This window comes from Petaurus breviceps, unplaced genomic scaffold (assembly GCF_028583685.1).
Source record: "Petaurus breviceps papuanus isolate PSGF00001 unplaced genomic scaffold, PetGlider_PUasm1.0 454, whole genome shotgun sequence".
Taxonomy (NCBI): domain Eukaryota; kingdom Metazoa; phylum Chordata; class Mammalia; order Diprotodontia; family Petauridae; genus Petaurus; species Petaurus breviceps.
The window spans coordinates 885,572-910,425 of NW_027186342.1; the positions used below are offsets into that span (position 1 = coordinate 885,572).

General features: G+C 41.4%; 1 protein-coding gene across 1 annotated transcript; it reads right to left on the bottom strand.

The window, feature by feature from the left end:
- Window positions 1–289: 289 nt before the first annotated feature.
- On the bottom strand, window positions 290–14,960 carry LOC138171608 (keratin, type II cytoskeletal 3-like). Its single transcript, XM_069101140.1, has 9 exons — window positions 14,307–14,960; window positions 10,677–10,897; window positions 9,567–9,627; window positions 6,952–7,047; window positions 6,357–6,521; window positions 4,326–4,451; window positions 3,019–3,239; window positions 2,164–2,198; window positions 290–1,063 (listed from the first exon to the last, which is right to left on the bottom strand). Exons 1-9 carry the CDS (start codon window positions 14,958–14,960, stop codon window positions 714–716), a joined length of 1,929 nt encoding a protein of 642 aa, XP_068957241.1. The 3' UTR covers window positions 290–713.
- Between the last annotated feature and the right edge of the window lie 9,894 nt (window positions 14,961–24,854).

Below are 24,854 nucleotides of genomic sequence, written 5' to 3' on the forward strand. Positions count from 1 at the left end.
TTTGGGCTCAAAATCTATTCATTGTTAAATTGTCAAGTGCTTTGAAGTCATTTGTGAAGGTGAGGGAGCAGTAAGTCTGAGCCTGAGCTCCAGGACATCAAGATGTTGGGGTCAATGTATACTGTGTTTGACTGTAGCTGATCAGCTACACCAATATGAGCACAGCAGGCTCTATGACAGGAGGGCACAATGACATTGGAAAGTCCCTGTGATGCTGCAGCCTCCCCCGGGAAAATTACAGTAGAGAAGAAGGAAGCCAGAAGGACATCATGAAAACTCGAACTGAAGTGTCTGAAACAATGCAGTTTATTGAAGGGGAATAACAGCATGTTTCCCCTAGACCAGTATCATTCAGCAGGAAATCAAAGCATCTGGATAAAGTAGAGACCAAAGGATTGCCCAAGGGTTAGAGCCATTAGGCTGAGACTCTCCCATAGGACATAGAGCCTTCTGGGGCAGGTCCTGGACATTGCCCAAGGACCTCATCTCCTAGGCATAGGCCCAGCTGATACTTTCCAGCACATTGCAAACCCTCTAATTTCAATGATTGTGGTCTCAACAGCTGAAGGATGCCAGAGCAGGGGCCAGAAACAAGAAGAGGACTGGAAGCTATGTAGGGGTAAGGATAGCGTAATGCAGAGTTTGGTTAGCCTGGGCTAGTAAGGGGCACAGATGAACAGAGTTGGGCTTTTGGTGGTTTACTCATGTGTAGTTTAGAATTTGTTGTTGGACCTCTGGCTCCGGGTAGAGCTCTGTGAGACTTGGGTGGAGCAGCTACCACCTCCACTGAAACTCCCAGAGCCTCCAGACTGACCAGAGTACCCACCTCCAACACTACAGCTCCCACCAGAGCTCAAGCCCCCACTGGAACTACCACTGTGGCCCCCACTGCCCATTCCCTTGTTGCCTGTCCCCCCACTGCCATAACTGCCCCCACTGCCCATCCCCCTGTTGTCCATCCCCCCACTGCCATAACTGCCCCCACTGGCGCCACCTCGGCCACGTCCACCAGATCCTCCTCCCATGGAAATGCCACTACTGCTGCTGCTGCTGTGGACCATTTCTGGAGAAAAAATACACACACATATGAGATCAAGAACCTGGCACAGCTTTTCACTAACCTCCTCCATCAATCATCTACACACACACACACACACACACACACACACACACACACACACCAGAGCTATAACTAGAAATGTTGGTGCATTTATGGTGTGAAAATAATCCAAGTAACTTAAGATAAATTCAATTGAGTGGAAGAGGAATTAGTCATGAAACATTTCTACCTACTGAAGGCATTCATGTGTTAAATTTCCACACTCCCAAAACGTAGGTGCCCTAGGTCAAAGCCCTGATCACTTTGCCCTAGTTATGGATCTGCCCTAAAAAAAGCCCTCTGGTTTCAAATTCACTGTGTGACCTTGAGAGAGGAATTCTATTTCTTTATGCTTCATCTATAAAATGAGGAATTGGACTAGATGGTTTCTGGCTCTAATACTATGAGTCCATCAATACCCACATTTCATCTTGTAGGAACTACACCAATAGATGCCTGGTCAACCTCTATGACAGACAGTTGAGTATCATGTTAGAGAGGATATAGAAATTTCTAATCAGATGTGGGTTGGAGTAGGTGGCTTCCAAATAAGAGACTCTAGGGTTGTATAGTAGAAAGCACACTAGACTTGAAGGCAATAGACCTGGGTTCAAATCCTGATTTTGTTACTAACTAGTCAAATGACCATGAACAAATAATTTGCATCTCTGGATCTCAGTTTCCTCATCTGTAAAATGAAGCAGTTGGACTAATGATCTATAATATTCTGCAGCTCTGGGATCACATGTTTCAGAAAGAAAAATTACAGATTCCAGGAAATGTATTGGAGGGTACTTGAATCTATAGTCTATGCTAAGCCCTGATCTCTCAAGGAAAGGAGTGGGCAGCCATATCAATCCCAGGGAAAGGGAGGAGGCCAACTACTCCTGTTCCCATAGCTTGTGGGTCACTATCAACACCAAGTCTGGGTTGGCTCTCTATGGCCCTGACCACAGTTTCTTTTGTCTCCTATTCCCTTGTCCTTCCCAAGTCATAGTTTAAGAATCAACATCCTAACATTTTACCTCTCCCACAGCACCCCAAAGTAACAAACCAGTGCTTACCAATGCTCACAGTGTTCTGGCACTCTCCAGACATCCTGTTAAAGAAAAACCTCCAGCTGTATGTTACTGATCCCAAGCTTGGGTTTTTCCTTATGCCTCCCCTGGTCTATAGCCATCTTTGGTTCAATGAAGACCTTTCCCTAAATGTCACATTCCTTCGGGCTGAATTAGATAAGGCCTAAATTCTCTACTTTCCCATGACTCCCCCCTTTCTTAGGAAGAAGGAATTCTACATAGACTAGGACTTTTCTCTAATTAGAGTTAGATCTAAATTATCTCCTTTTCTCTAGTTAGAGTTAGATCTAAATTATCTCCCTTTCCACAAACATTCTCAGAGCAGGACATTCTACAGCCTCCCATGGTACTATGCCTGGTGCTTCTGAGTCCTTAAAAATAGAATGTTCTTCCTAGTCTTCTAGCCTAATTCTTCCCCCTGGAGTTTTTGAGGTGTTTAGCCTAAAGAGGAGAAAACAAGAAAACTGCCTTCAGGCATTAGAAGGCCTGTGACATGGAAAAGGGACTGCATTTATACTACGTTTCTCCCCAGAAGAATAAAGATCAGTAGAGGGAAATTACACATGAGAACTGTCCAAAAAATGGAAATGACTGACTCAAGGCATAGTGAGTTTCCCATCACTGGAAGTCAATAAGAGGAAGTAAGATGGCTTCTTGTCAGGGATGTTGTTTAAGGGACTCATGCCTTGGGTAGGAGGTTGGTCTAGACGATACCCTAAATGCACACCAAGATCCATTGTCTCCTCTACCCCTAACTCTCCCAAACTGGGGAACTTAAAAATCTCCTTCTGACCCATATCTCCTTGGACCAAACCAGGCTTCACTTCTAACTGGCCCCACCTGCACTCCTCTCCCTCCAGCAGCTTCCTGTAGGTGGCAATCTCCATGTCCAGGGCTAGTTTGACAGTCATGAGCTCCTGATAATCACGAAGTAGTCGGGCCAGGTCATCCTTGGCCTGCTGCAGGGCAGCCTTGAGTTCTACCACCTTGGCATTAGCATCCTTCAGAGCTGTCTCCCCACGCTGCTCAGCATCGGCAATGGCTGATTGAAGGTTGGCATTCTGATGGGGAAAGGATGGGAATGGCAGTGAAGGAGTAAAGAGGAGAGAAGAAAAATAATGACATTAACAGCATCCCATCCTTCAGATGGATGCTTCTCATGTCTGTAAAAGTACGAAGAGTGATCAATTTATGTATGTATGTATGTATGTATTGTCCTCATAACAGCTCTGCAAAGTAAATATATGTCTTATTCTACCTATTTTCCATCTATATTTTCCGGGTAATTAATCAACATCAGGTCTGTTGATCCTAGGGTACAAGATTCTTTCTACCACTGAAAAGCCATCTCTGCCAAGAAGCTTGCCTGGATTAATTTTTTAAAATGGCTGACAGCTTCTTCCCAGCCTGCACCCACCTACCCATTCTGGACATGAAGCTTCCATAGCTGTCCCCCCAACACAGGTACTTACATCTTGGCTTGGACGTCTAAATGTTTTGTGGTCTTTTATATTTTGGTAATGTTTCTGACATTAGCCTGCTTCAGGCTTCCATAGGGCAAAGCCTGAGTGTGGCCACTATCCTGGTGAAGTTCCCAGGCAGGATCACACGTAATTGGATGGATAGAGGGGCACTAATCAATAATCAATCAACAAGCATTTATTGAATACTTATGAACCAAGATGATTAGGCACACAGATGATTAGGCTTTGCGTTTTCTTTCATCTTTTTTTTTTGGAGGGAGGAAAGCAAGGCAATTGGGGTTAAGTGACTTGCCCAAGGTCACACAGCTAGTAATTATGTCAAGTGTCTGAGGCTGGATTTGAATGCAGGTCCTCCTAACTCCAGGGCGAGTGCTCTATTCACTATACCACCTAGCTGCCCCTAGGCTTTGCGTTGTCACTTTTGATAACCATGTTTTATGATTTAAGCTTAAGCCATGATAATAACCATTATTATAATAGCTGTCACCTAAAGTTTGGAAAGTGTTAGCTCATTTGGACTTTCCCATTTCACAGATGAGGAAAATGAGGCTCAGAGGAGGGAAGTCATTTTTGCAGAGTCACAGAGTGTCAGAAGCTAGACTTGAACCCAGGTCCTTCTGGCTCCAAGTCTAGCCTGTATCACCTCTCCTTCCATGTACACACCTGCTTCTTGACATTCTCAATTTCAGCTCGAAGCCTCTGGATCATCCTGTTGAGCTCAGAGATCTCACTCTTGATATTTTTCAGGTCATCTCCATGCCTGCCAGCTGTATTTTCCAGCTCTCCCAGCTAATAGTCAGAAAACAAACCCATAGTCAGAGCACCAGAAGATGCCTTAGAGATCTTCTGGTCTAATCCCCCCATTCTCCAGATGCAGAAACCAACACCCAAAGAGGGGAGATGACTTGCTAAAGTTCCATAGCAGAGCTGGGACTGAACCCCACACACCCTTGCTCTCACAACAATTTATACCATGTGGTGGCCATTCTTTGAGGGACAGTACCACAATCTGATGGCTCCAGAACCCAGAACCTGACTCAATTCCAGGTTGATGCAACCACCTAAGATGGGGAATTTCTAATTATTCTGCTATGACCAACTGGAGAGAATCTGTGTGGAGCACTTTGGGCCAATAGAGAAAGTCTAGGTTCATCCCACTTCCCCCAGCTGCATAGTAGAGAAGGCATTTTGTATTCTGCATCAAGAGCGGATGTCAAAGGAAGAGTATTTGGAATTCCATAAGGACTTAGGCTGGACCACTTTTTTGTGATTAATCTCTTTGGCAGTCTGGGGAAGCCTACTGGCACACCCCCTTCCTCAGGAAAATTATTTTAAGGTATAAAATAAAACCAGAGGATTAAGAAAACCAGTTATAATGAAATAGTTTTTTTTAACATGTTTAGAGAAAGAGAAAGAAGGGAGAGATGAGGAGGAGGAGGAGAGGCATGCAATTAAAAAAAACTAGAAAAAGAACAAATTAAATATCCCCAATTAAATACCAGATTAGAAATCCTGAAAACCAAAGGAGAGATTAATAAAATTGAAATGATGAAAACTATAGAACTAATAAATAAAACTAAGGGTTTATGAAAAAATCAATAAAATAGATAAACTTTTGGTTAATTTGATTTAAAAAAGAAGAAAACCAAATTATCAGTATCAAAAATGAAAAGGGTGAATTCACCACCAATACAGAGAAAAGTTTAAAAATAATTAGAAACTATTTTCTCCGACTGTATGCAAATAAATTTGACAATCAGTGAAATAGATGAATATTTACAAAAATATAAATTGTCCAGATTAACAGAAGAGGAAATAAAATATTTCAATAACCCCATTTCAGAAAAAGAAATTGAAAAAACCATCAATGAACTCCTTAGGAAAAAATCTCCAGGGTCACTTGGATTTACAAATTCTATCAAATATTTAATGAACAATTAATTCCAATACTATATAGACTATTTTGGAAAATAGGCAGACAAGGAGTTCCACCAAATTCTTTTTATGATACAAATATGGTACTGATACTTAAACCTGGAAGAGTCAAAACAGAGAAACAAAATTATAGACTGATTTCCTTAATGAATATAGATGCAAAAGTTTTAAATAAATATTAGCAAAAAGATCACAGCAACTTATCATGAGAATAATACACTATGATCAGGTAGGATTTATAGCAGGAATTCAGGAGGGAGGGAGGGGGGAAAGAGGGGAGGGGGCCATGGACCCCAGATTAAGACTTTATGGGTTAGAGAGGTTTCTGTTTTCCACTTAACAATGATCAGGAAAAGAATTCTATGACAGCTAGAGAAGGCAATTGAGAGGAATGGTAGAACCTTTCCCCCTAAGGAATTATGAAAAATAACTCTAAGTCTCATTAATAAATAAAACTTCAGGTTTGCAAATCACTTTCCTTGCCCTATAAGGAAGGTCACACAAGTATTACTCTCCCCATTTTGAAGATAAAGAATCAGCCTCAGAGGGATGGGAGCTACCCAGGGTGACACAACTAGAAAGTGACCAATCTGTAATTCAACCCCAAGTTTTCTGACTCAGAAAGAGCATATGGGTCTCTCATATATGGTTAGTCTTGACTATCAGAAGCAGGAGTCAGCTCTTAGCGGTTCCTTGCCCCAGCTCTAGGGTCCTAGGACACAAGAAGCTTTCCCAAACTAATGAAGCAGCATCACTTACTTTACTCTGGTACAGGGCCACGGTCTCAGCCTTGCTCCTCTGAGCAATCTCCTCATATTGCGCTTGGACTTCACTGATGATGCTATCAAGGTCCAGGCATCGGTTGTTGTCCATGGACAGGACCACGGAGGTGTCACTGGTGTCTGACTGCATCTGGGACAGCTCCTGCAAACCCACATGGATATACTCACTCCAAGACATAGTCTATAGGCATTGAAAACCATCAGAGGAGGGGGAAGAGGAGAAGAGGGGAAGGAAGAAGAGGAGGAGGGAAGTCAGAAGTAGGAAACAGAAAGAAGACTCAAGGATGGCTGGAAAACAGCTGAGTCTAACCAGGCAGGGTAGCACTGAATGTAGGATATGGATATTATGTTGATTGCAGCAACAGGGGCTGTAGTTATATAACAGGGCCTTCTTGAAGGGTCCTCGAAGAGCCTCTAGAAAAGCTCACTAAGATTGGTCATCATTGGCTTGGGAGGACATATTCGAGCAGGAATCTTGAGATGGAGCCTCTTTAAAAGAATTTTCTAAGCCCTTGTTTAAGAGGCCAGAAGACAAGTAGGTAACAAGGATAGAAAGTGAGAAGAAAACTTACTGCGTCATACAAGGCCTTTAGGAAGTTAATCTCATCCATCACATTGTTCACTTTGGTCTCCAGTTCTACTTTGTTCATATAGGCAGCATCAACATCCTGTCAAAGAATTCGGTTGTATGAGGACAGTTGAAGGGAATATGTGTGTGTATGTATACATACATGTATATGTATGGATAGGGGGGTGTATGTGTATATAAATATATATGTGAGTGTAGGCATATGTATGTTCATTTATACATAGGCAGAGGGCACAGGATGAGTTGAATATGAAGGGATGATATCTAAAAAATAAAATTAGGAGGTAAAAGAGGAATATAATGGGAGGAGATAGGGATAGATAGAATAGGTCAAATTATCTCATATAAAAGAGGCAAGAGAAAACTGTTACAATGGAGGGGAAGAACAGGAAGGTGAAAGGGAATGGGTCAACATTACTCTCATTGAATTTGGCTTAAGGAGGGAATAACATACACACTCAATTGGGTATCTTACCCTACAGGAAAATAGGGGGTAGGGGATAAGAGGGTGGATGACAGAAGGGAGGGCAGATTAGGGGAGAGGGTAGTTAGAAGCAAACACTTTTGAAAAGGGACAGGGTCAAAGGAGAAAATAGAATAAGTGGGGACGGGATAGGATGGGGGGAAATATAGTCAGTCTATATCACTACTATGGAAATGTTTTGCATAACTACACATGTACAACTCTATTGAATTACTTATCTTCCCAGTGGGGTGGGTAAGAAGGGAAGAAGGGAACAAATCTGGAACTCAGGTGGCCAGGTGGCTCAGCGAGTAAGAGAACCAGCCCCAGAGTCAGGATAACCTGGGATGGAATCTGGGCTCAGATACTTAGCACCACACCCAGAAATAACTGGCCATGTAACCTTGAGCAAGTTACTTAACCCCAATTGCTTTAAAAAAAAATCTGGAACTAGAAGTTTTAAAAACAAATGTGTATTAAAAAAATTTTTGTTTGATCTGAATTGTGCTCTGGGTGACCCACCATGTAGGGAATGAGAGGTCCAGAGAGAAAAAGGATTACAGATCTAGTTCTGGAAGGACCCATAGGGTCCAAATCCAACCAAAGACACTTACTAGCTGTTTGACTCTGAGCAAGTCACTTAACCCTGTTTGCCTAGTTTCCTCATCTGGAAAATAAGCTGGAAAAGGAAATGGCAAAGTACTCCAAACCACTATACCAAGGAAACCCCAAATGGGGTCACAAAGAGTCAGATATGACTAGTTGACTAAACAACAAAAAATATAACATTTTAAGGTCCTCAAAGCCCTTTCCATACATTTCATGTGATCTTCACAACAATTTCCATTCTACAGATGAGGAAACTGAGGCTCAGAGATTAAGTGACTTGCCCAGGGTAGCACAACTGTCCTTAATATCAAAATTGATCCCTCCTGACTCCATATCTGGGACTCTTTGACCACATCATGCTGCCTCTGGTACAGTGGACTTTAAAGCTAAATGAAGAATTTGGATTTTAAGAACTCATGTCCAGGGGAGTTTTAAGATGAACTAAAAGCAATTTTAACTCTCCAAGAAAGGGTGTTCTGCAGACTCTTACAGTCCCCTAAACTGATAGGCCAAGAACCTATTAATAAATAAACCAAAAACATTGACCACTACCCATTTCTCCAGCACCCAAGATTTACAAAGTACTTTCCTTACTACAATCCAGTAAGAAAGGTAGTGCAAGTATTAGTATACCTGTTTTTCAGATGAGTAAACTGAGTTTCAGGTGAAGTAACGTACTCTTAGTTTTACAACTAGTAAACATTGGCTTTTTTCTCTTTAGACGGTTTTCTGGCATAACTTAAAATTCAAACATATTTGAAAATTCAATAAGGCCAACAGGTCATCCAACAGGGATGACCCAGAGAGGAAGCCTGGAACTGCATCCATTTTTCTTGAGGGATGGGGAGAGTAAAGAAATAACTTTACCCTAAATACTGGCCACTCTATCTTATGGTAGGGCCTCTTCAGGAGGACTCCTACCTGTCCAGGAGGCAAATATCTCCCCGGATCCTGATTCCTCACAAGGGTTTCCCCAGCTCTCCAGATTCAGAGTGAGAGATGGAGTGATGATAAGGTGTAAGGCAGAGCTTCTTAACCTGGTGTCCACAAACTTTTTTATATTTAGATAATTATATTGCAATTCAATTTGTTTCCCTTATATTCCTATGCTTTTTTTTTAATCATGCATTATTCTGAGGAGTCCATAGGATTCACCCCTCACTCCAGGGGGCCCATCACACACAAACACACAGAGTTAAGAACCCCTGGTGTAGAGGAAAGAACCTCGGGGTGAGACCTGGAAGACTTGGTTTCTAGTGTCCACATTGCTAGTTATTAATGCTATGTGACCTTAAGTCAAGTCATTTCAACTTTGGCCTGTGGTTACTTTATTGATAGGATGAGGGGATTAGCCTACCTAGATGAACCCTGCATTACCTTCCAGGTATCGCATTGAAGGAGTCTGGTATCTGCTAGTGTTTCTTCCTGTCTTTCCAGTTCCAAAGTTGCCACCTCCCTCCACCTCCCAGCCACACACACCACTGTGAGGTCTCCAAGGGAAAGGGAGGAGGATTGGGGAACCTCACCTTTTTAAGAATCACAAAGTCATTCTCAGCAGCTGTGCGTTTGTTGATCTCCTCTTCATATCTGTGGAGAAAAAAAGACATTTCAGGTCAGAACCTTCCTGGGACCCCCACGGAGTCCTCATTATGATCAGGAAAACAAAGTTGATCAACAGCACCCAGTTTCCACTCCAAAGAAATGGGGTTTGGGTTGGACTAAAGGAAAAACATCCAAATGGTGATGAATTAACTATTGGACACTCTCCTAAAGTCTTCCTCTCCAAAGAAATCCCTCCTGGATAGATCAGGGAAGACCCCTACATCACCTGGAGTAAAGACCATTTCCCTATCCTGTCCTTCCCTTCAATTTCCCCTCCCAAATTGGGTTTGCCATAATTTGCTTGCCCCTGGGGCTCACCCATATGTGATGTTAATGCTTTCCTGTCCAGTCTATGCCTGTTGTTTTTATTTTGTCATCCAGCTCGATTCAGTCCAATTCCATTGCTTATCTGTCTATGTCTGTGCTTCTGTCTTAGACTATGAGTCCCTGAGAATAGGAACTACATAAGTATATTCTCTCTATTTTTCGACTTTACCAGCTTCAGTGTGAATTATACTGACCAGGGCTGTGCTCCCTATCCACCTATGTATCCAAGGCCAAAAAGAACCATGGAAGCATTAAACCAATACAGGTGTCCAGTATTCTGATCATAGACCACTCAAGAGCTGTAGGCATGGGAGATGAGGGTAAATACAAAATTTAGGGAAAGGAGGGACTTTGGGAGAGCAAAATACAGGCAAAGCCTAGGAAGGCTTCCTGGATTAGGAGTTATTTAAAAGGTGAGGATTGGAAGTGATTCAAATGACAAGAAAGAAATTGCTTTATAGACAGGTGATGGAGGTGGAAGGAAGAATAGAAGGGAAGACTAATTGGAGAAAACATTGGATAGAAAGTCAGAAGGGACTATTTAGGAGCCAGTCCCATCAATCTAGAGGAGAAAAAGCAGACCCAGAGAGGAGGATATCACAAAGCCAGGAATTAGCAAAACAGTACCTAGAACCCAGGTTTCCCTTCCAGATCTAAATCTATGACCCACCCACTCAGATGCCTGCTAAGCTGGAAGTGGAACTCACTTCTTCTTGAAGTCCTCAACCAGGTCCTCCATACTGCTCAACTCCCCATTCAGTTTGTTTTTTTCATTAACCAGTCCTTCCAGGTAGGACCTGAGGCTGCTAATGTAGTTCTCAAAGAAGGGATCAAGGTTCTGGATGTTGGAGTTAGAGGTGGAGCCATGGTCCTGCAGCAGCCGCCATTTGGTCTCTAGGACTTGGTTCTGTTGTTCCAGGAAGCGGACCTGGAACCAGAAAGGAGAAACTATCAGCACCCTCCTGGACTTTTCCAGTGCACTACTGGCCAAGATCCATCCCCCAGAGAGCTCTATAATTGGTTACTATGGGCCAAGGACTCAGAAGACCTAGGTTCTAGTCCTGGCTTGACCAGTTACCATCCCTCTAACTTCAGTCATTTAATTACACTGAGCCTCAGTCCCCTTATCAGTAAAATGGGAATAATCACACTTGACTAATGAATAAACCAACTACTGCAGCATCAAATGAGGAAACAAATATAAAAGTACTTTGTAACCATAAAGTGCAAATCAATGCCTGTTCTTTATACTACACTATACTGCACTATACTATACTATATTATAAATACTATACTGTACTATACTATACTATACTACTCTACATTATACTACATTACACATTACATTATATTATGTTATACTATACTATACTATATTATATTATACTATACTATCTTATATTATACTATATAATATACTCTACTCTACTATATTATATTATACTACTCTACATTATACTATACTACACTACACTACACTATCCTACACTATATTACATTATATTATGTTATATTAGACTATACTATATTATATTATATTATACTATATCATATTATACTCTACTGTATTATATTATACTATATCATATTATACTCTACTGTATTATATTATATTATATTATATTATATTATATTATATTATATTATGTTATGTTATGTTATGTTATGTTATGTTATGTTATGCTATATTATATTATATTTATTATATTTATTATATTTGTTATATTTATTATATTATATTATATTATAACTTTGCATTATTATATTTATTATGTTGCATGATATATGAAACACATCATATTAAGGCAATGGTAAACCACTCCAGCATCTTTGTCAATAAAACCCCAACAAATCCTTATCAGTCTCTTCTATGAAATGTGGATAATGCCTTCTATTAAAAGCTCCTCCTTCCCCCTACCCCAGGTTCAAATAAATATATGTGTATATATTGAAGAAACATTTACTGTGTGCTTACTATTGCAAGACATTCTGTTGAGCAGAGTAAGATATACCATGCCTTATGGAAAATAAAACACAGTGCCTATCAGTATGATTGGAAGAATGCTAAGAAGACCCTAAACCCTCAAACTACTTCCCCATTCATATGTAAGATGCCACCATTAAAAAGTGAAACCTTTGCCCTAAAGTAATCCTCTCTCTTCAACTATCTTTTACAATACTAATATCAGATTGTTCCCCTGGGAAGAGGGTTGTAGGAGGAAACAAGAATTAATTAAGTACCTACTATGTGCCAGGTACAATGCTAAGCACTTTAAGAATATTCTCCCATTTGATCCTTACAACAACCCTGGGAAGCAGGTGTGCTATTATTATCCTAGTTTTACAGTTGGGCAAACTGAGGCAGACAGAGGTTATGTGACGTGCTCAGGGTCTCACAACTAGTGTATCTTAGCCTGGATTTGAACTCAGGTCTTTCTGATTTCAGGTCCAGCACTCCATTATCCTACCTAGCTATCCAGGAATGAGTTTTGCCAGGTAACCTGAGAAGGGGTTAGGAAAGAAAGGCAGGAATATTTGAGTATTAGAGCCAGAAAGCAATTTAGAGTCCAGCCAACCACACTATTTTATAGAGGTGGAAACTGACCATCCAGAAATTTGCCCAAGAACACAGATTTTATTGGTGGTAAATCCAGAATTCTCTCTACTCCTCCATGAAGCAGAAATTGCCAAATGTGTGTGAGGTTTGGAGTTTGGTTTGGGTGTTTTATGGGGAGGAAGTGGGAAGAGAAGTAGGAAATGAGAACAAATATCTAATTCACAGTTTTGCTTGAGGCCAGATCTACTAAACTGCATGTGTCCCCTAAAGGTTTTTCTATCCCTCTTTTTACTTTATCATCATAATAGTAATGGCTCACATTTCTATACATTTTTAAAGTTTTATCTCATTATATCCTCATTTTTAAAAAACCCTTGTAAGGTAGTCAGTATAAGTATTATTCTTGCCCATTTTGCAGATGACAAACTGAGGCTCAGAGAGATAAATTAGTGACATGGAGAAGGTCACAGAGCTAGTCATCTGAGAGCCAGGTTTCAAACAGCATCATGCTACCTGAGAGCACTCGGCATTTCTCCCCAGCTGTACACATTTATCCTAATAAGAGCCCCCTTCCTCAGCCCAAGGAATAAATGCTTGGCCAAAGTAGCTTACAATAATTATTAAAATTGTTACCTATTCGATTATTTAACCTCAAAATGACAGAAACAACCACATTTTTATGAGTTTCCAAATCATTTCTCTTTGGCCTTGTAGATCTTTTTTTTTTTTCCTCCTCAGATGTTCTAGGAATTGGGGTAACTATCAACCCTTCACAACAAATAATGATGTTGGCCTGTGAGGTCTTGTCTTAGAAGGTGTTCTAGTGGCAAAAACATTTGCTCTTTGAGTCAAAAAACATCTGGGTTTAAGTTCTAGTCCTAATACTTATTAACCCAAAGACCCTGGATAAATCATTTAATCTCTGAACCTCAGTTTCCTCATCTGTAAAAGTTAGGTAATACTTTGCATTACCTTTTTTATGAGGTTTGTGAAGAAAGTGCTTTGTAGATGGTAAAGGTTTCGAGAAATGGGGGCTATTACATATCTATCCATCTTTGCTATTGTGATCCCAGCTCTACCTCTTTCTCTTCCCATAGCCTAGGGGTAGAGAGCACCACCTCTCTGCCTGAGGCAAAGATCAGCTTTAACAGAGCTGCCCTCTCTCTTCTTAAGGTAACTAGCTCACATTTAATATGAGTATAGATTGGAAAACTAAAGAGTTTTAGTCTCGAAGACCTTCTTCTCCCCAAGGAAACCTGCTAAGCCGAGCCAGTGCTATGGGAAAAGGACATAAGCAGAGTGGCCATATTAAAAAGAAAAGGAAAACGAAATTTGCCACTGATGGAAGCTGATTGATTGCTGAGAAATTCCTACAAGTTGTAGCTAAGTTAGTTGGCTATCTCAAAATAGCCATAGAATGGAAACATTTTACAATTGGATAGGACCTTAGCCATTTTCTAGGCAAATTGCCTCATTTTGCACGTGAAGTGACTGGGGCACAGCAAAAGTCATAGATCCTTCCATCTGGACCCTTTAGATCCAAACAGATCCAGATCCTTTAGATCTGGAAGGAACATTAGAGGTCCTCATGCCCAACAGTTTTCTTTTTACAGATAAAGAATTGAAGCACAGAAATGATGGACCTGACCATTCCATAGAGCCAACATTTCAACCAGCCTCCTGAGTCCAAGTCAAGCACACTTTACATCATGGTATGCCATCTGGGCAGATACTATGGTACCAGGTTTACTTATTACCCCAGTGTTTCCAGTTGTCTCACCTTGTCAATAAAGGCAGCAAACTTGTTATTGAGGGTCTTGATCTGCTCCTTCTCTTGGGTCTTCACCTGCCCAATTTGGGGGTCAATCTCCACATTGAGGGGCTTTAAGAGACTCTGGTTGACAGTTACTTCATGGATGCCACCAGGGAAACCACCGGGACCACTAGAGCCACCAAAGCCACCAGGGCCACCAAAGCCACCAACTCCTCCTCCAAAGCCACAAGCTCCCCCTCTAAAACCACCAGCTCCCCCTCCAAAGCCACCAGCTCCCCCTCCAAAGCCACCAGATCCCCCTCTAAAACCACCAGTTCCCCCTCCGAAGCCACCAGCTCCAAACCCACTCCCCCCAAAGCCACAACTTCGGCCACTACCAAAGCCCCCTGCCTGGTAGCTACCCCCAGCCACGCTGTAGGAGATCTTCTTGTTCCCCCCAAGAGAGTACAAGCTTCTGCTGCCAAAACCAAAACCCTTCATGGCACAGGCTGAGGAAGCACTGCTGCCACCACCTCCTCCACATCTGGAAGCCGATGTCGACTTGCCAGAGCTTATTCGACTCTTGCTAGAAACCACAGCAGATCGACCACTGAATCCCTGGCGTTGCCCTCCACTGGAGGTCCTACAAGATTGTTGGCTATAACTGACTTGGTGGCTCATGGTGATATGCTCTAAAAGAAAGAAGAACTCAAAGCACTGGGGGAGGAAGACCGGAGGATACTCAGAAACCTTCTGAAGTTCAGGGCCCAGGATGGCCCCTTATATGAGGCCAGGGAGCTTGGCTAACTACTTCTGAGCCAGCGACCTAATTGAGGGAATTAACGGGTTGGGTTTGCCTGGCAGCAACATGTGGAGTCCAAAGCTAGCAACACACCTTGATAATCACTCAAAATTCCCAAATTGCTTTGCGTTTCTGGGGTTACTCAATGAAAATAAGCTTGTGTTGGGAAAGGGGCCTTCCTGCAGGGGCTGACACAGCCCCAAATCCCCAAAGTACCTCACATTCAGGTTTTGGGGATTTATAGGTCAGCATTTCTCTAGTGCTCCTAATCCTTTATGGTGACCCTACCTGCCCATCTCATTAATCATAAATATACATGTAACAAATTCACTTTAGGAGACCATATATGTAGGATCACAGAACTAGGGGGTTGGAAGACCTACATTCTTAGTCCAAACTTTACAAATCACCTCTCCTTTCTGGGTCTCAGTTTCTTTATTTGAAAAAAAGGCTAGTTTCTGCAATTTAACTTAACTGTTTTTAAGGTACTAAAGGGGTAAGTGGAGGGTGGGAGAACAGGGGTGAAGGGGGCGGTTTTGTGGAGATATATCTGCTATATCGAAAGGGATTGGGTTTTTTTTTTAAAGGAAATTAAATGGCCAGTAAAGAATAGATGCTTCCTCTGAGATCCATATGAAAATTATCTGCATCTGAACAGACCAAGTGGGAAGTCCAACTTCCCAGTAAACTTAGCTTTTGTGGACAATCTAGTCATTCTCAGGACTTATTTTCTCCCCAGTTGAGTTCTTTCCTTGGTGCCTCCAAGAAATTGTCTCAATTATCTTCTTCCCTTTTTTTGCCTACACCCCCATCTGTACCCTCACCCCACATCTGAAGATGATTTTCTATTTGACCCTAAGGACATACCCACACAAAGACACTGCCCCTAACCCCTAAAAAGCCTTTTTACTTCTTACCAGGCTTCATATTCTACCAGGGGACCCCACTTTTTAAAAAAAAATGTCCCTATTAAATGCCTGTACCTTATGTCTTGTTGCCCTCACCCCCTTTTTTTGGAGGGGGAAGGCAAGGCAATTGGGGTTAAGTGACTTGCCCAAGGTCACACGGCTCATTTTTGTGTTGTGTATGAGGCTGGGTTTGAACTCAGGTTCTCCTGACTCCAGGTACTTTATTCACTGCACCACCTAACCACCCCAATAATCTTTAAGAGTGAAAAGGATCTAGAATGTTTTAAAAACCCAGGATTTTTGCCTAAAATGAAAATCGCCTAAAGCACTGACAAATTCAACAATTTTCTTCAGCTCATGGAGCTAGTGTTTGTCAGAGGCAGAGCTTGAATTCAGGTTTTTCTGACTCAGACATACTCACTCTCTATTCTCTCATCTCATTGTTGCTGTTCAGTCCTTTCCATTGTGTCCAACTATTCATGACCCCACTTGGGGTTTTCTTGACAAAGATACTGGAGAGGTTTCCCATTTCCTTCTCCAGTTCATTTTACAGATAAGGAAACTGAAGCAAACAGGGTTAAGTGACTTGCCTAGAGTCACACAGCTAGTAAGTGTCTGAGGACAGATTTGAACTCAGGAAGATGAGTCTTTCTGACTCCATATCCAGAGTTCTAACCACTGCACTGCCTAGCTGCCCCAGTTCTCTCATGTTACTCCTGGCAAATAGCCTGTTCACATATTAGAACAGGTCTTCAATGCCTTAAGCCAGAAGACTGAGCACTGTGTAATGCAAAGAGCCTTGTATGGAGAATCAGGGGACCTGGATTCTCCCAAGCCTGCCTAGAGCATGCACTGTGGGTCTGGTGTGCTGACAAAACCAGGTCATGCTCCAGGCAGGTCTAGGATAACACTCAATGGTTGCAAATCTCTTTCATTCCTCTCTACTAACTTGTGAACAAAATGAAAAATGAAACAAGCATTTATTAAACCCTACTGTGTGCCAGAGGTTGTGCTAAGTACTTTACTAATATTATCTCATTTGATCTTTGTAACAGCCATGACAGGTGAATGTGCCACTATCCTCATTTACAGGAGACTAAGGCAGATAAAGGTTGAGTGACTTGCCCAGGATCACACAGCTGGTAAGTTTCTAAGACTGGATTTGAGCTCAGGTGTTCCAGTGCTTTATCCACTGATCCATCAGTTGCCTCCATGAAGTAAGCAATGACTCTATGTCTTTAAGCAAGCCATTCTTTTCTCTAGCCCTCAGTTTCCTCATCTGTAAAAATGAAATGAAGATCCCTTGTGGCTCTAAGATGACAATGAAGAGTCCATTGAAAATCACGGCTATGAGTCTGAGAACTGACACTAAGTGGCTGTATGACTTTGGACTTTCCCTCTCTGGACTTCAGAGTTTGAGTTCTATAAAATGAAGGGGCTAGATGAGATAATCTTTAAGATCCTTCCATTGTTCTAATGACTTAATTACAGTGCAGAATCAAATTCAACTGGAGAAATATGGCTCTCTTGGAAAAGTTAAGAATGTGATTGGTTAGAAGCAACTTTTCAGTCACCCTGGCAGGCCAGAAGAGTAGTCTTGGGGGAGGAAGGAAGAGAGACAGACAAAGAGAGGAGAAGGGAGGGAGGGAGAGAGGGGGGAGGAGGAGGAGAGAGAGACAGAGGACAGAGACAGACAGAGAGAGAGAGAGAGAGAGAGAGAGAGAGATTGCTTTTTGGTACCTTTTAAAAATCATGCCACATTGACCATTGGCCATTCTGACTTTAAGCAAGACCATCTTTTCACTTAAATCTGCAGGTTCTTTTGGGTCCTAAGAAGGACTCTCCGCAACATGATATGTATCCATTGAAATACAGAAATAAACTGGTATCACTTTGGCACAATTGGTTCGTGGTAGATGAATCGTAGAGGACAGCACTTCTGTCCATCCCATGAGGATTGCCAGGGACCTCGCCCAGCTTGAGTTGGCTAAGAAGGAAGTCTTTATTTTAATCACTAAGAATGAATTTCAAAGAGTTTGGGGTGGAAGTTTGGGACTATAATGAGGGCCCTTCCCAAATCCCTGCTTCTTGCCAAGGCTGGCAGTTAATCTCCTCCAGGGGCAGAGAATAAAAGCTCCATGCTTCCCCCTTTCCCAGCCATTTCCACAAACCAGCAAAGACATAAATGTGAAAAGAGAAAGACAGTGCTGCTGAACTGCTAAGCTAATGACTTGGAACAGTTAGAATGGCATCCTGGGTTGGTCTGCTACAGATGGCAATTGACTGGAGACCTCATGGGACAACCTGCATCTTCTGCCCATTTCTAGGGGATGGTGAAGAATTCACTGAGCACCAACTATGTGCAGACTACGGCACTGGACAACACAATGAATAAGACTTGGCCCTTCTCCACATGGAACTCTCTATCAATTCAGCTGCCTGATCACCTGGCAAAATGGAGATGTGCCCATTGTGACTTGGAGAAGTCATGTCACTCTCACTAAAGGCATGAGAACAGATGTCAAGTATCCCATGTGGAACAGAACCCTATCCTTAGCACCAAGGAGAACCAAAGAAGGAAGGAGATATGGTCTCTGCCTCCCAAGAGCCACCATCCTGAGGACACAGATGCCAGCTGGGACATAAAGAAGCCAAGACATAACTGGGATCTGCTGAACACTGGAGGAGGAAAAGGATGAGGCAATAGAAAGGGATTGGAGAGAATGATACATGCTAAAGAGAGAGAGTTAGTCTAGAAAGCTCTTCTGGATGAGAAAAAGTATGGGACAGTGATGTAAAGTCAGGGAAGGGCCAGTGGAGCCGTCAATTCTATGGTTCAGAGCAGGAAAAGGCATTGGCCTTTCTGAAGAAACCTGTCCTCCAGCTCTAGCGTAAGCTCAGAGAACCAGCGTAGACCTGATAAGGCACCAGGGAGTTGGAGGGAACAAATCAGATCCTGATGTAGTAGGATGAGATCTTGAACAGGGAATTTCCCTCTAAGATAAGGAGGAATTGGTTGAGTTGGATAACCCTACCAAAGCAGACAGCCTAATGCCTCGGTAACATCCTTGTACCCAAAGTAAAAAACCTAAGGTTTATTCTCATCTCTGCAACTTACTGGTAGTGACACCCTAGGCAATTCACCTAACTCTTCTGGCCCTCAATTTCTCCATCTGTAGAATGGAGAATAGAATGCCTGTTTTGTGGAACTAAAGAGGATTGTTGTGAAACTCAGATGAGAGCATTAAATCCAACAAACATTTACTAGGGGAGTACTTTGAGAGCTATCCAATGGAGAAGTGGGAAGGAGTACAACTCGGTATGTTTGAAAAATAATTTTTAAATGATTTTAAATGTTCCTATAACATACCAAAATCCAGGGTTCCATGAATGAAACTCAGTGTTGAAATTACAGGAATATGTTCACCCAGGAGAGCAAACACCACAGGCCGTTCCATATACAGAAAACTGGCCATGAGTACTCACTGACCCTCAATCCATTTTGAGTTGCTTTCCCACCTGTGGGAAGGATTATACTGTCATCCATCCTCTCTTCTCAGTCTGACCATAATCCTTTTGTGATTAAAGATTTGTGTTTGTAGGACAACTGGTCAGGGTTAGAGATACAGACCATAGCCATGGGACAGAGACACCAGCCTTTGCCCCGTGACTTTGCCTCAGTCACATACTTGTCTAAGCAATTCCCCAATATGAACCCTCTGGTCCCATCTAGCCCCTCCCCTCACTGTTTCCTATACTGGCCTTACTCATTTCTACATCCCTGATTTTGCTTATGTCATTTCCTTCAGGCTTTATAATGCTCCTCTCCCTAGACCTGGAGTTCTTGACCTTTGGGGGCTTGTAAACCTCTTAGTCAATCTGGAAAAGTCTGAGAACTCCTTCTCAGAATCACGTTACTAAATGTGTAAAATAAAATACATAGAATAATAAAGGAAACTAGTTACTTTGAAATAATTATAATTTTTAAATAAAAATTATAAATTTTTATTAATTTTTAAATTTAAAATTTATAATTTTATAATATAAGGATCTCAGCTTCAGAATCCCTTCTTCAAAATCAGAGATTTTTAGAACTGAAAGGGACCTTAAGAAATCATTTGGTTTATGACATCATTTTCACCATTTCACAGATGAAGTAATTAAGACCTTTGAGAAGTTAAGGATTTTGTCCCAAATCACAAACCTGCAACAGGTCCCTATTACCTTCCAGGTAATAGGTTCAAGTCACTTATCCTGGCATTCAAAGCCCCTCAAGTCTGGCATCACTCTGTCTTTCCAACCTTATCTTATACTGCTGTTGTTCAATCACTCAGTGAAGTCCAACTCCTCATGATGCCATATGGGGTTTTCTTGGTGAAAATACTGGAGAGGTTTGCCATTTTTCCTTCTCCAGTGGATTAAGGCAAACAGAAGTTAAGTTACTTGCCCAAGATCACACAACTACTATGTGTCCGAGGCCAAATCTGAACTCAGGTCTTCTGAATCCAGGTCCAGCGTTCTATCCACTGAGCCACTTGGCCAGCTCAATCTTATATTAATCCTCTCCATATAGTCTACACAGAAACTAGAATACCGTATGTAACTACTCCCCGTCTCCTGGACATAGCCCTTTGCTTTGTTCCCTGTGTCTGAAATGTGTCTCCTAACTTAAGCTGAATTCTTACTCATCCTTTAAAGCCAAACTTGAATCAGGTCTTCCACAAAGCCCTTCCTTGTGTGCCTGATCTGGAATTATCTCCCCAACCCTGCAACTCCAGCATGTCCCAAAAGTCTTAGTGCAGTTGTAAGCTGTAACAAGACTTTTGGGACACTCCATTCAATGATACAGAATGACTCTTACTAAACTCAAAGTTTTCCCCTAGGTACACGGCAAGGTGGAAATATTACAGCTCCCATGACTGGGTATTTGTTCAAAGACATCACACCTCAGAGGGTACCTATAGCACTCCTTATCCTTCAGCAATGTAGAAACAAATGAGCAGAGCACATAGTTAACAAGAATAATTAACTAAAAGAATAAGATTCAGGAGCCTCCACTCCCATGTCCATGCCCCAAGTCAGTTCCTCTCCATCTCACCCTCACCTCCAAATCTCTTGGTATTAGAATAATTCTTGGCATAGAATTTTGCTATAGAATAGAATAATATATAGGCTATAACAATATATGTAATATATAATATATGATAATATAGAGAGAATAGAAAATGCCATGTTACAATAGAATAATTGCTATTGTTTATGTGCAATAATTCAGTATTCAATTAAGGAAAGTCTTCCCTTCACAGATGCAGACCCCAACCTTCTCTCCACCATACTAGATGATGTCAGGAATTGGTGTGTTGTTTTTTTTAATCTTCACCTGGAGGCTGAGCCTCTGGTGATGAGCCTCTTGAATTTAGTCCTTCCTCAGACAACAGATGATTCTGCTATGTCTGGCACCATATTCAAGACCTTTCCAATCTTCACTCTGTTGTCATAAGCCCTAAGAATCCAGAGTCAGTTACCCACACAGCACAACAGGTAGCCTTAATGGAGGATTATTCTCCAAGGGACTTCAGAAATGCAAAGTTAATAAAAGTCTGGCATTTTTAAGTTTCCCTGAAATCTGGTCTCTTTAGCCAGAGGTGAGAACTTCAGGAGTTTCAGATGGAAAACAAGAGATTGAAAAGGGCAATTTGAGAAGTGGAGCCTTAGGTACAAGGAGAAGGGTGTGTCAGACTTGGGATGTCTGAGGCAAGAAGGACAGAACAGGGCCCGTCTCTCATATCTCTCTTTGTGTCTCCAAAACCCTGCAAAGGGTCTCACAGACTGCAAGCTGCTTTATAAATGCTTGTTGAGTTAGTGAATGAAGGAATGAATGAGACATCGCAATCTTACACACCAAAGGAATGTGAACAGCACTTGGCACTCACTCCTTCCACAAATTCTTAAACCCTATCCTGTGTGCCCAACACTGTGTTAATAATAGTAATAGCTGGTAATTATTTGAAGACTACCTACATTCTTTCCTTTCATTTTCCCAACAATCCTATAAGGAATAGTGCCATACTCACTTAAGACCCAAGCAAAGTGAGACTCAGAGAGATTGTGACTTGTCCAAGATCATACAGCTAATAAGTAGAAAAGTCAGGATCTGAACCTGGGTCCTATTGACTCCTAATCCAGTGTTATTTCTAGTCTCCTAGTCCAAGAAGACATGTAAGTTCCATAGAAGATATGTAAGACATGTTCCATAGAAGTTCCATAGAAGACATGTAGTCTTGCCCTCCAGCAGGTTACAAAAATGTATAGATTTACAGCCTTCCCCTACCTTTTTTTACAGAGAAAGAAACTGAGTCTCAAAACCTATTTGGGGAGATGACATAGAGAGAGATGAAAAGTTAGGTAGCAGTAAAGTAGGATGGGATGCAAAAGAGATGTGGAGCAATTTGGGCCAGAACACCTGGTCTTCCAGGAGGCAGGGACTGAACTTGACTTTGAAGGATGGGAAGGCTCTGGGTGAGCAGAGGCTTAAAGCAAGGGGTCTGCTCTCTCCCTCTCTATTGACAATACTCTTGTTATGCAGTCATTCATGTCCCCATGGACCATACTGTCCAAGGAGTTTTCTTGGCAAAGACACCAGAGTGGTTTTTCATTTTCTTCTCCAGTGGATTAAAGCAAACACAGGTTAGGTGACTTGCCCAGGGTCACATAGCTACTAAGTATCTGAGGCCACATTTGAATTAACATCTTCTTGACTCCAAGCTCAGTGCTCTATCCACTGAACTACCCAGATGTCTGCATTAACGATATTATGAGCACAAAATTGAGTTATTTTCTTCAGGGCTCCCCTTAGTATCAGAAGAATAAAATTTAAAACTTACTATAATCCAGTTTAAAAATTGCTTCTCCTTACGTTATTGCCTTTGATCTTCATATCAACTATGCTTATAGCTGCATTATCTCTCACTTTTACATAGTAATAGCTGCATTTATTTAGTACTTTAAGATTTGCAAAACACTTAATAAATGTTATCTCATTCTGTCCTCACAACAACCCTGGAATATAGTTGCTATTATTATCTCCATTTTGCAGATGAAGAAACTGAAGTAGACAGAGGTTAAGTGACTTGCCCAGAATAGCAAATGCTTACTTTCCTAGGTATAAAAGTGGTTAGAGGGCCAGACCTGGAGTCAGAAAGACCTGAGTTCAAATCCGGCCTCAGACACTTACTACTTGTATGATCCTGGGCAAGTCACTTAATCTGTTTGCCTCAGTTTCCCCTTCTGTAAAATGAGTTGGAGAAGGAAATGGAAAACCAGTCTAGTATTTTTGTGAAGAAAACCCCAGATGGGATCCTGAAGAGTCAGACAATTGAAAAAATGTCTCAACAACAACAACAAATCTCCTAGCTTGCTCAGTAGGTAATTGCCTGAGGTCTTCCTGACTCTAGGTTCATTAGTCTACCATACACTTCGCCAACTACAGGAAACAGAAGGCCAATCAAGTTAAACAATTTACACAAGGCCACAGGTAGTGAAGCGGAACAGCCAAGGCTGACACTGGGCCTCCTGACTCCAAATTCAGGGCTTCTCCTACTATACTGACAACAGCTACATAAAAGCCAATGCAAAGCTGAGCCATTACTTCTGTCAGAAATAATGACTCACTTCTGTACAAGAGCTAACAAGAATGCTCATAGTCAAGAATCCATTGTGAGCTGGATTTATACCAGAGGTGTAAGAAGAGTTCATCATTAGGAAAACAATTAAGATAATTAATCATTTTCAAAACAAAAACACTGAAAAACCACATGGTAACATCAAAATATATAGAAAAAAACCTTTGGCAAAGCACAATATTGATCTATGCTTTAAAGAAAACCACAAAGCCTAGGTATGATGAAAAAAGTGTTAAGGTGTATATCTAATACCAAAAGCAGGCATTATATGCAAGCTAAGTAGGTCCACGCAGAAAGTGCCAGGCCTGGAATCAGGAAGACCTGAATCCAAATCTCTCTTCTAACACTTACTTCATATGACCTGGGAAGTCTCTGAAACTTTTTTTTTGCCTTTTGGAGGGCAATTGGGGTTAAGAAACTTGCCCAAGGTTACAAGGATAGTTTTTGTGTGTGTGGGTGTTAAGTGTCTGAGGCCGGAACCGAACTCAGGTCCTCCTGACTCTGGGGCCAGCACTTTATTCACTGCACCACCTAGCCACCCCTGAAACCTTTTTTTTTATCTTCAATTTCCTCATCTCTAAAAATTGGGATAATGTGATAGCATCTACCTGACAGGATTATTAAGAGGATCAGATAAGACAACCCATGGAAAGCACTTTGCAAGCCTTAAAGCTTTATATATAAATATTATTGTTAAGTATTGGTATCATTACTATGCAGTGAAAAAGACTGGAAAATTTCCATTAAATACAGGAATAGGCACCAATACCTTCTTCCCCTGCTATTATTTGACATAGTTATAGAAATACTAACAATAAGAATAATAAGACAATAACAATAAGAAAGAAATTTAAAGCATAAAGTCAAAAAGGACACTCTACCCCTGCTCAAAGGAAATACAAAATGCTTACAGTGTTCACATCACCCACTGAAAATCAAAATAATACAATCTGACCCATATGTTACCACTAGAGTTCACAAAAAAACCCTTAGAGATATAAGAAAAATCTTATAGACATGGATAAATTAAATATAGATAATTTTTATATAGATAATATACATAATAGACTAAGATATGGGTATAGTAAGACAGATGAAATGAGGTGAGGTGAGATGGGATGAGATGAGATGAGATGAGATGAGATGAGATGAGATGAGATGAGATGAGATGAGATGAGATGAG

Coding starts and splice junctions, on each gene's coding strand:
- LOC138171608 (XM_069101140.1), bottom strand. CDS start 14,960: ATGAGCCACCAAGTCAGTTATAGCCAACAATCTTGTAGGACCTCCAGT. Junction 2,199..3,018: donor CTGGAGGGAGAGGAGTGCAG/GTGGGGCCAGTT, acceptor TTTCTTTAACAG/GATGTCTGGAGAGTGCCAGA. Junction 1,064..2,163: donor CCAGAACACTGTGAGCATTG/GTAAGCACTGGT, acceptor TTTTTTCTCCAG/AAATGGTCCACAGCAGCAGC.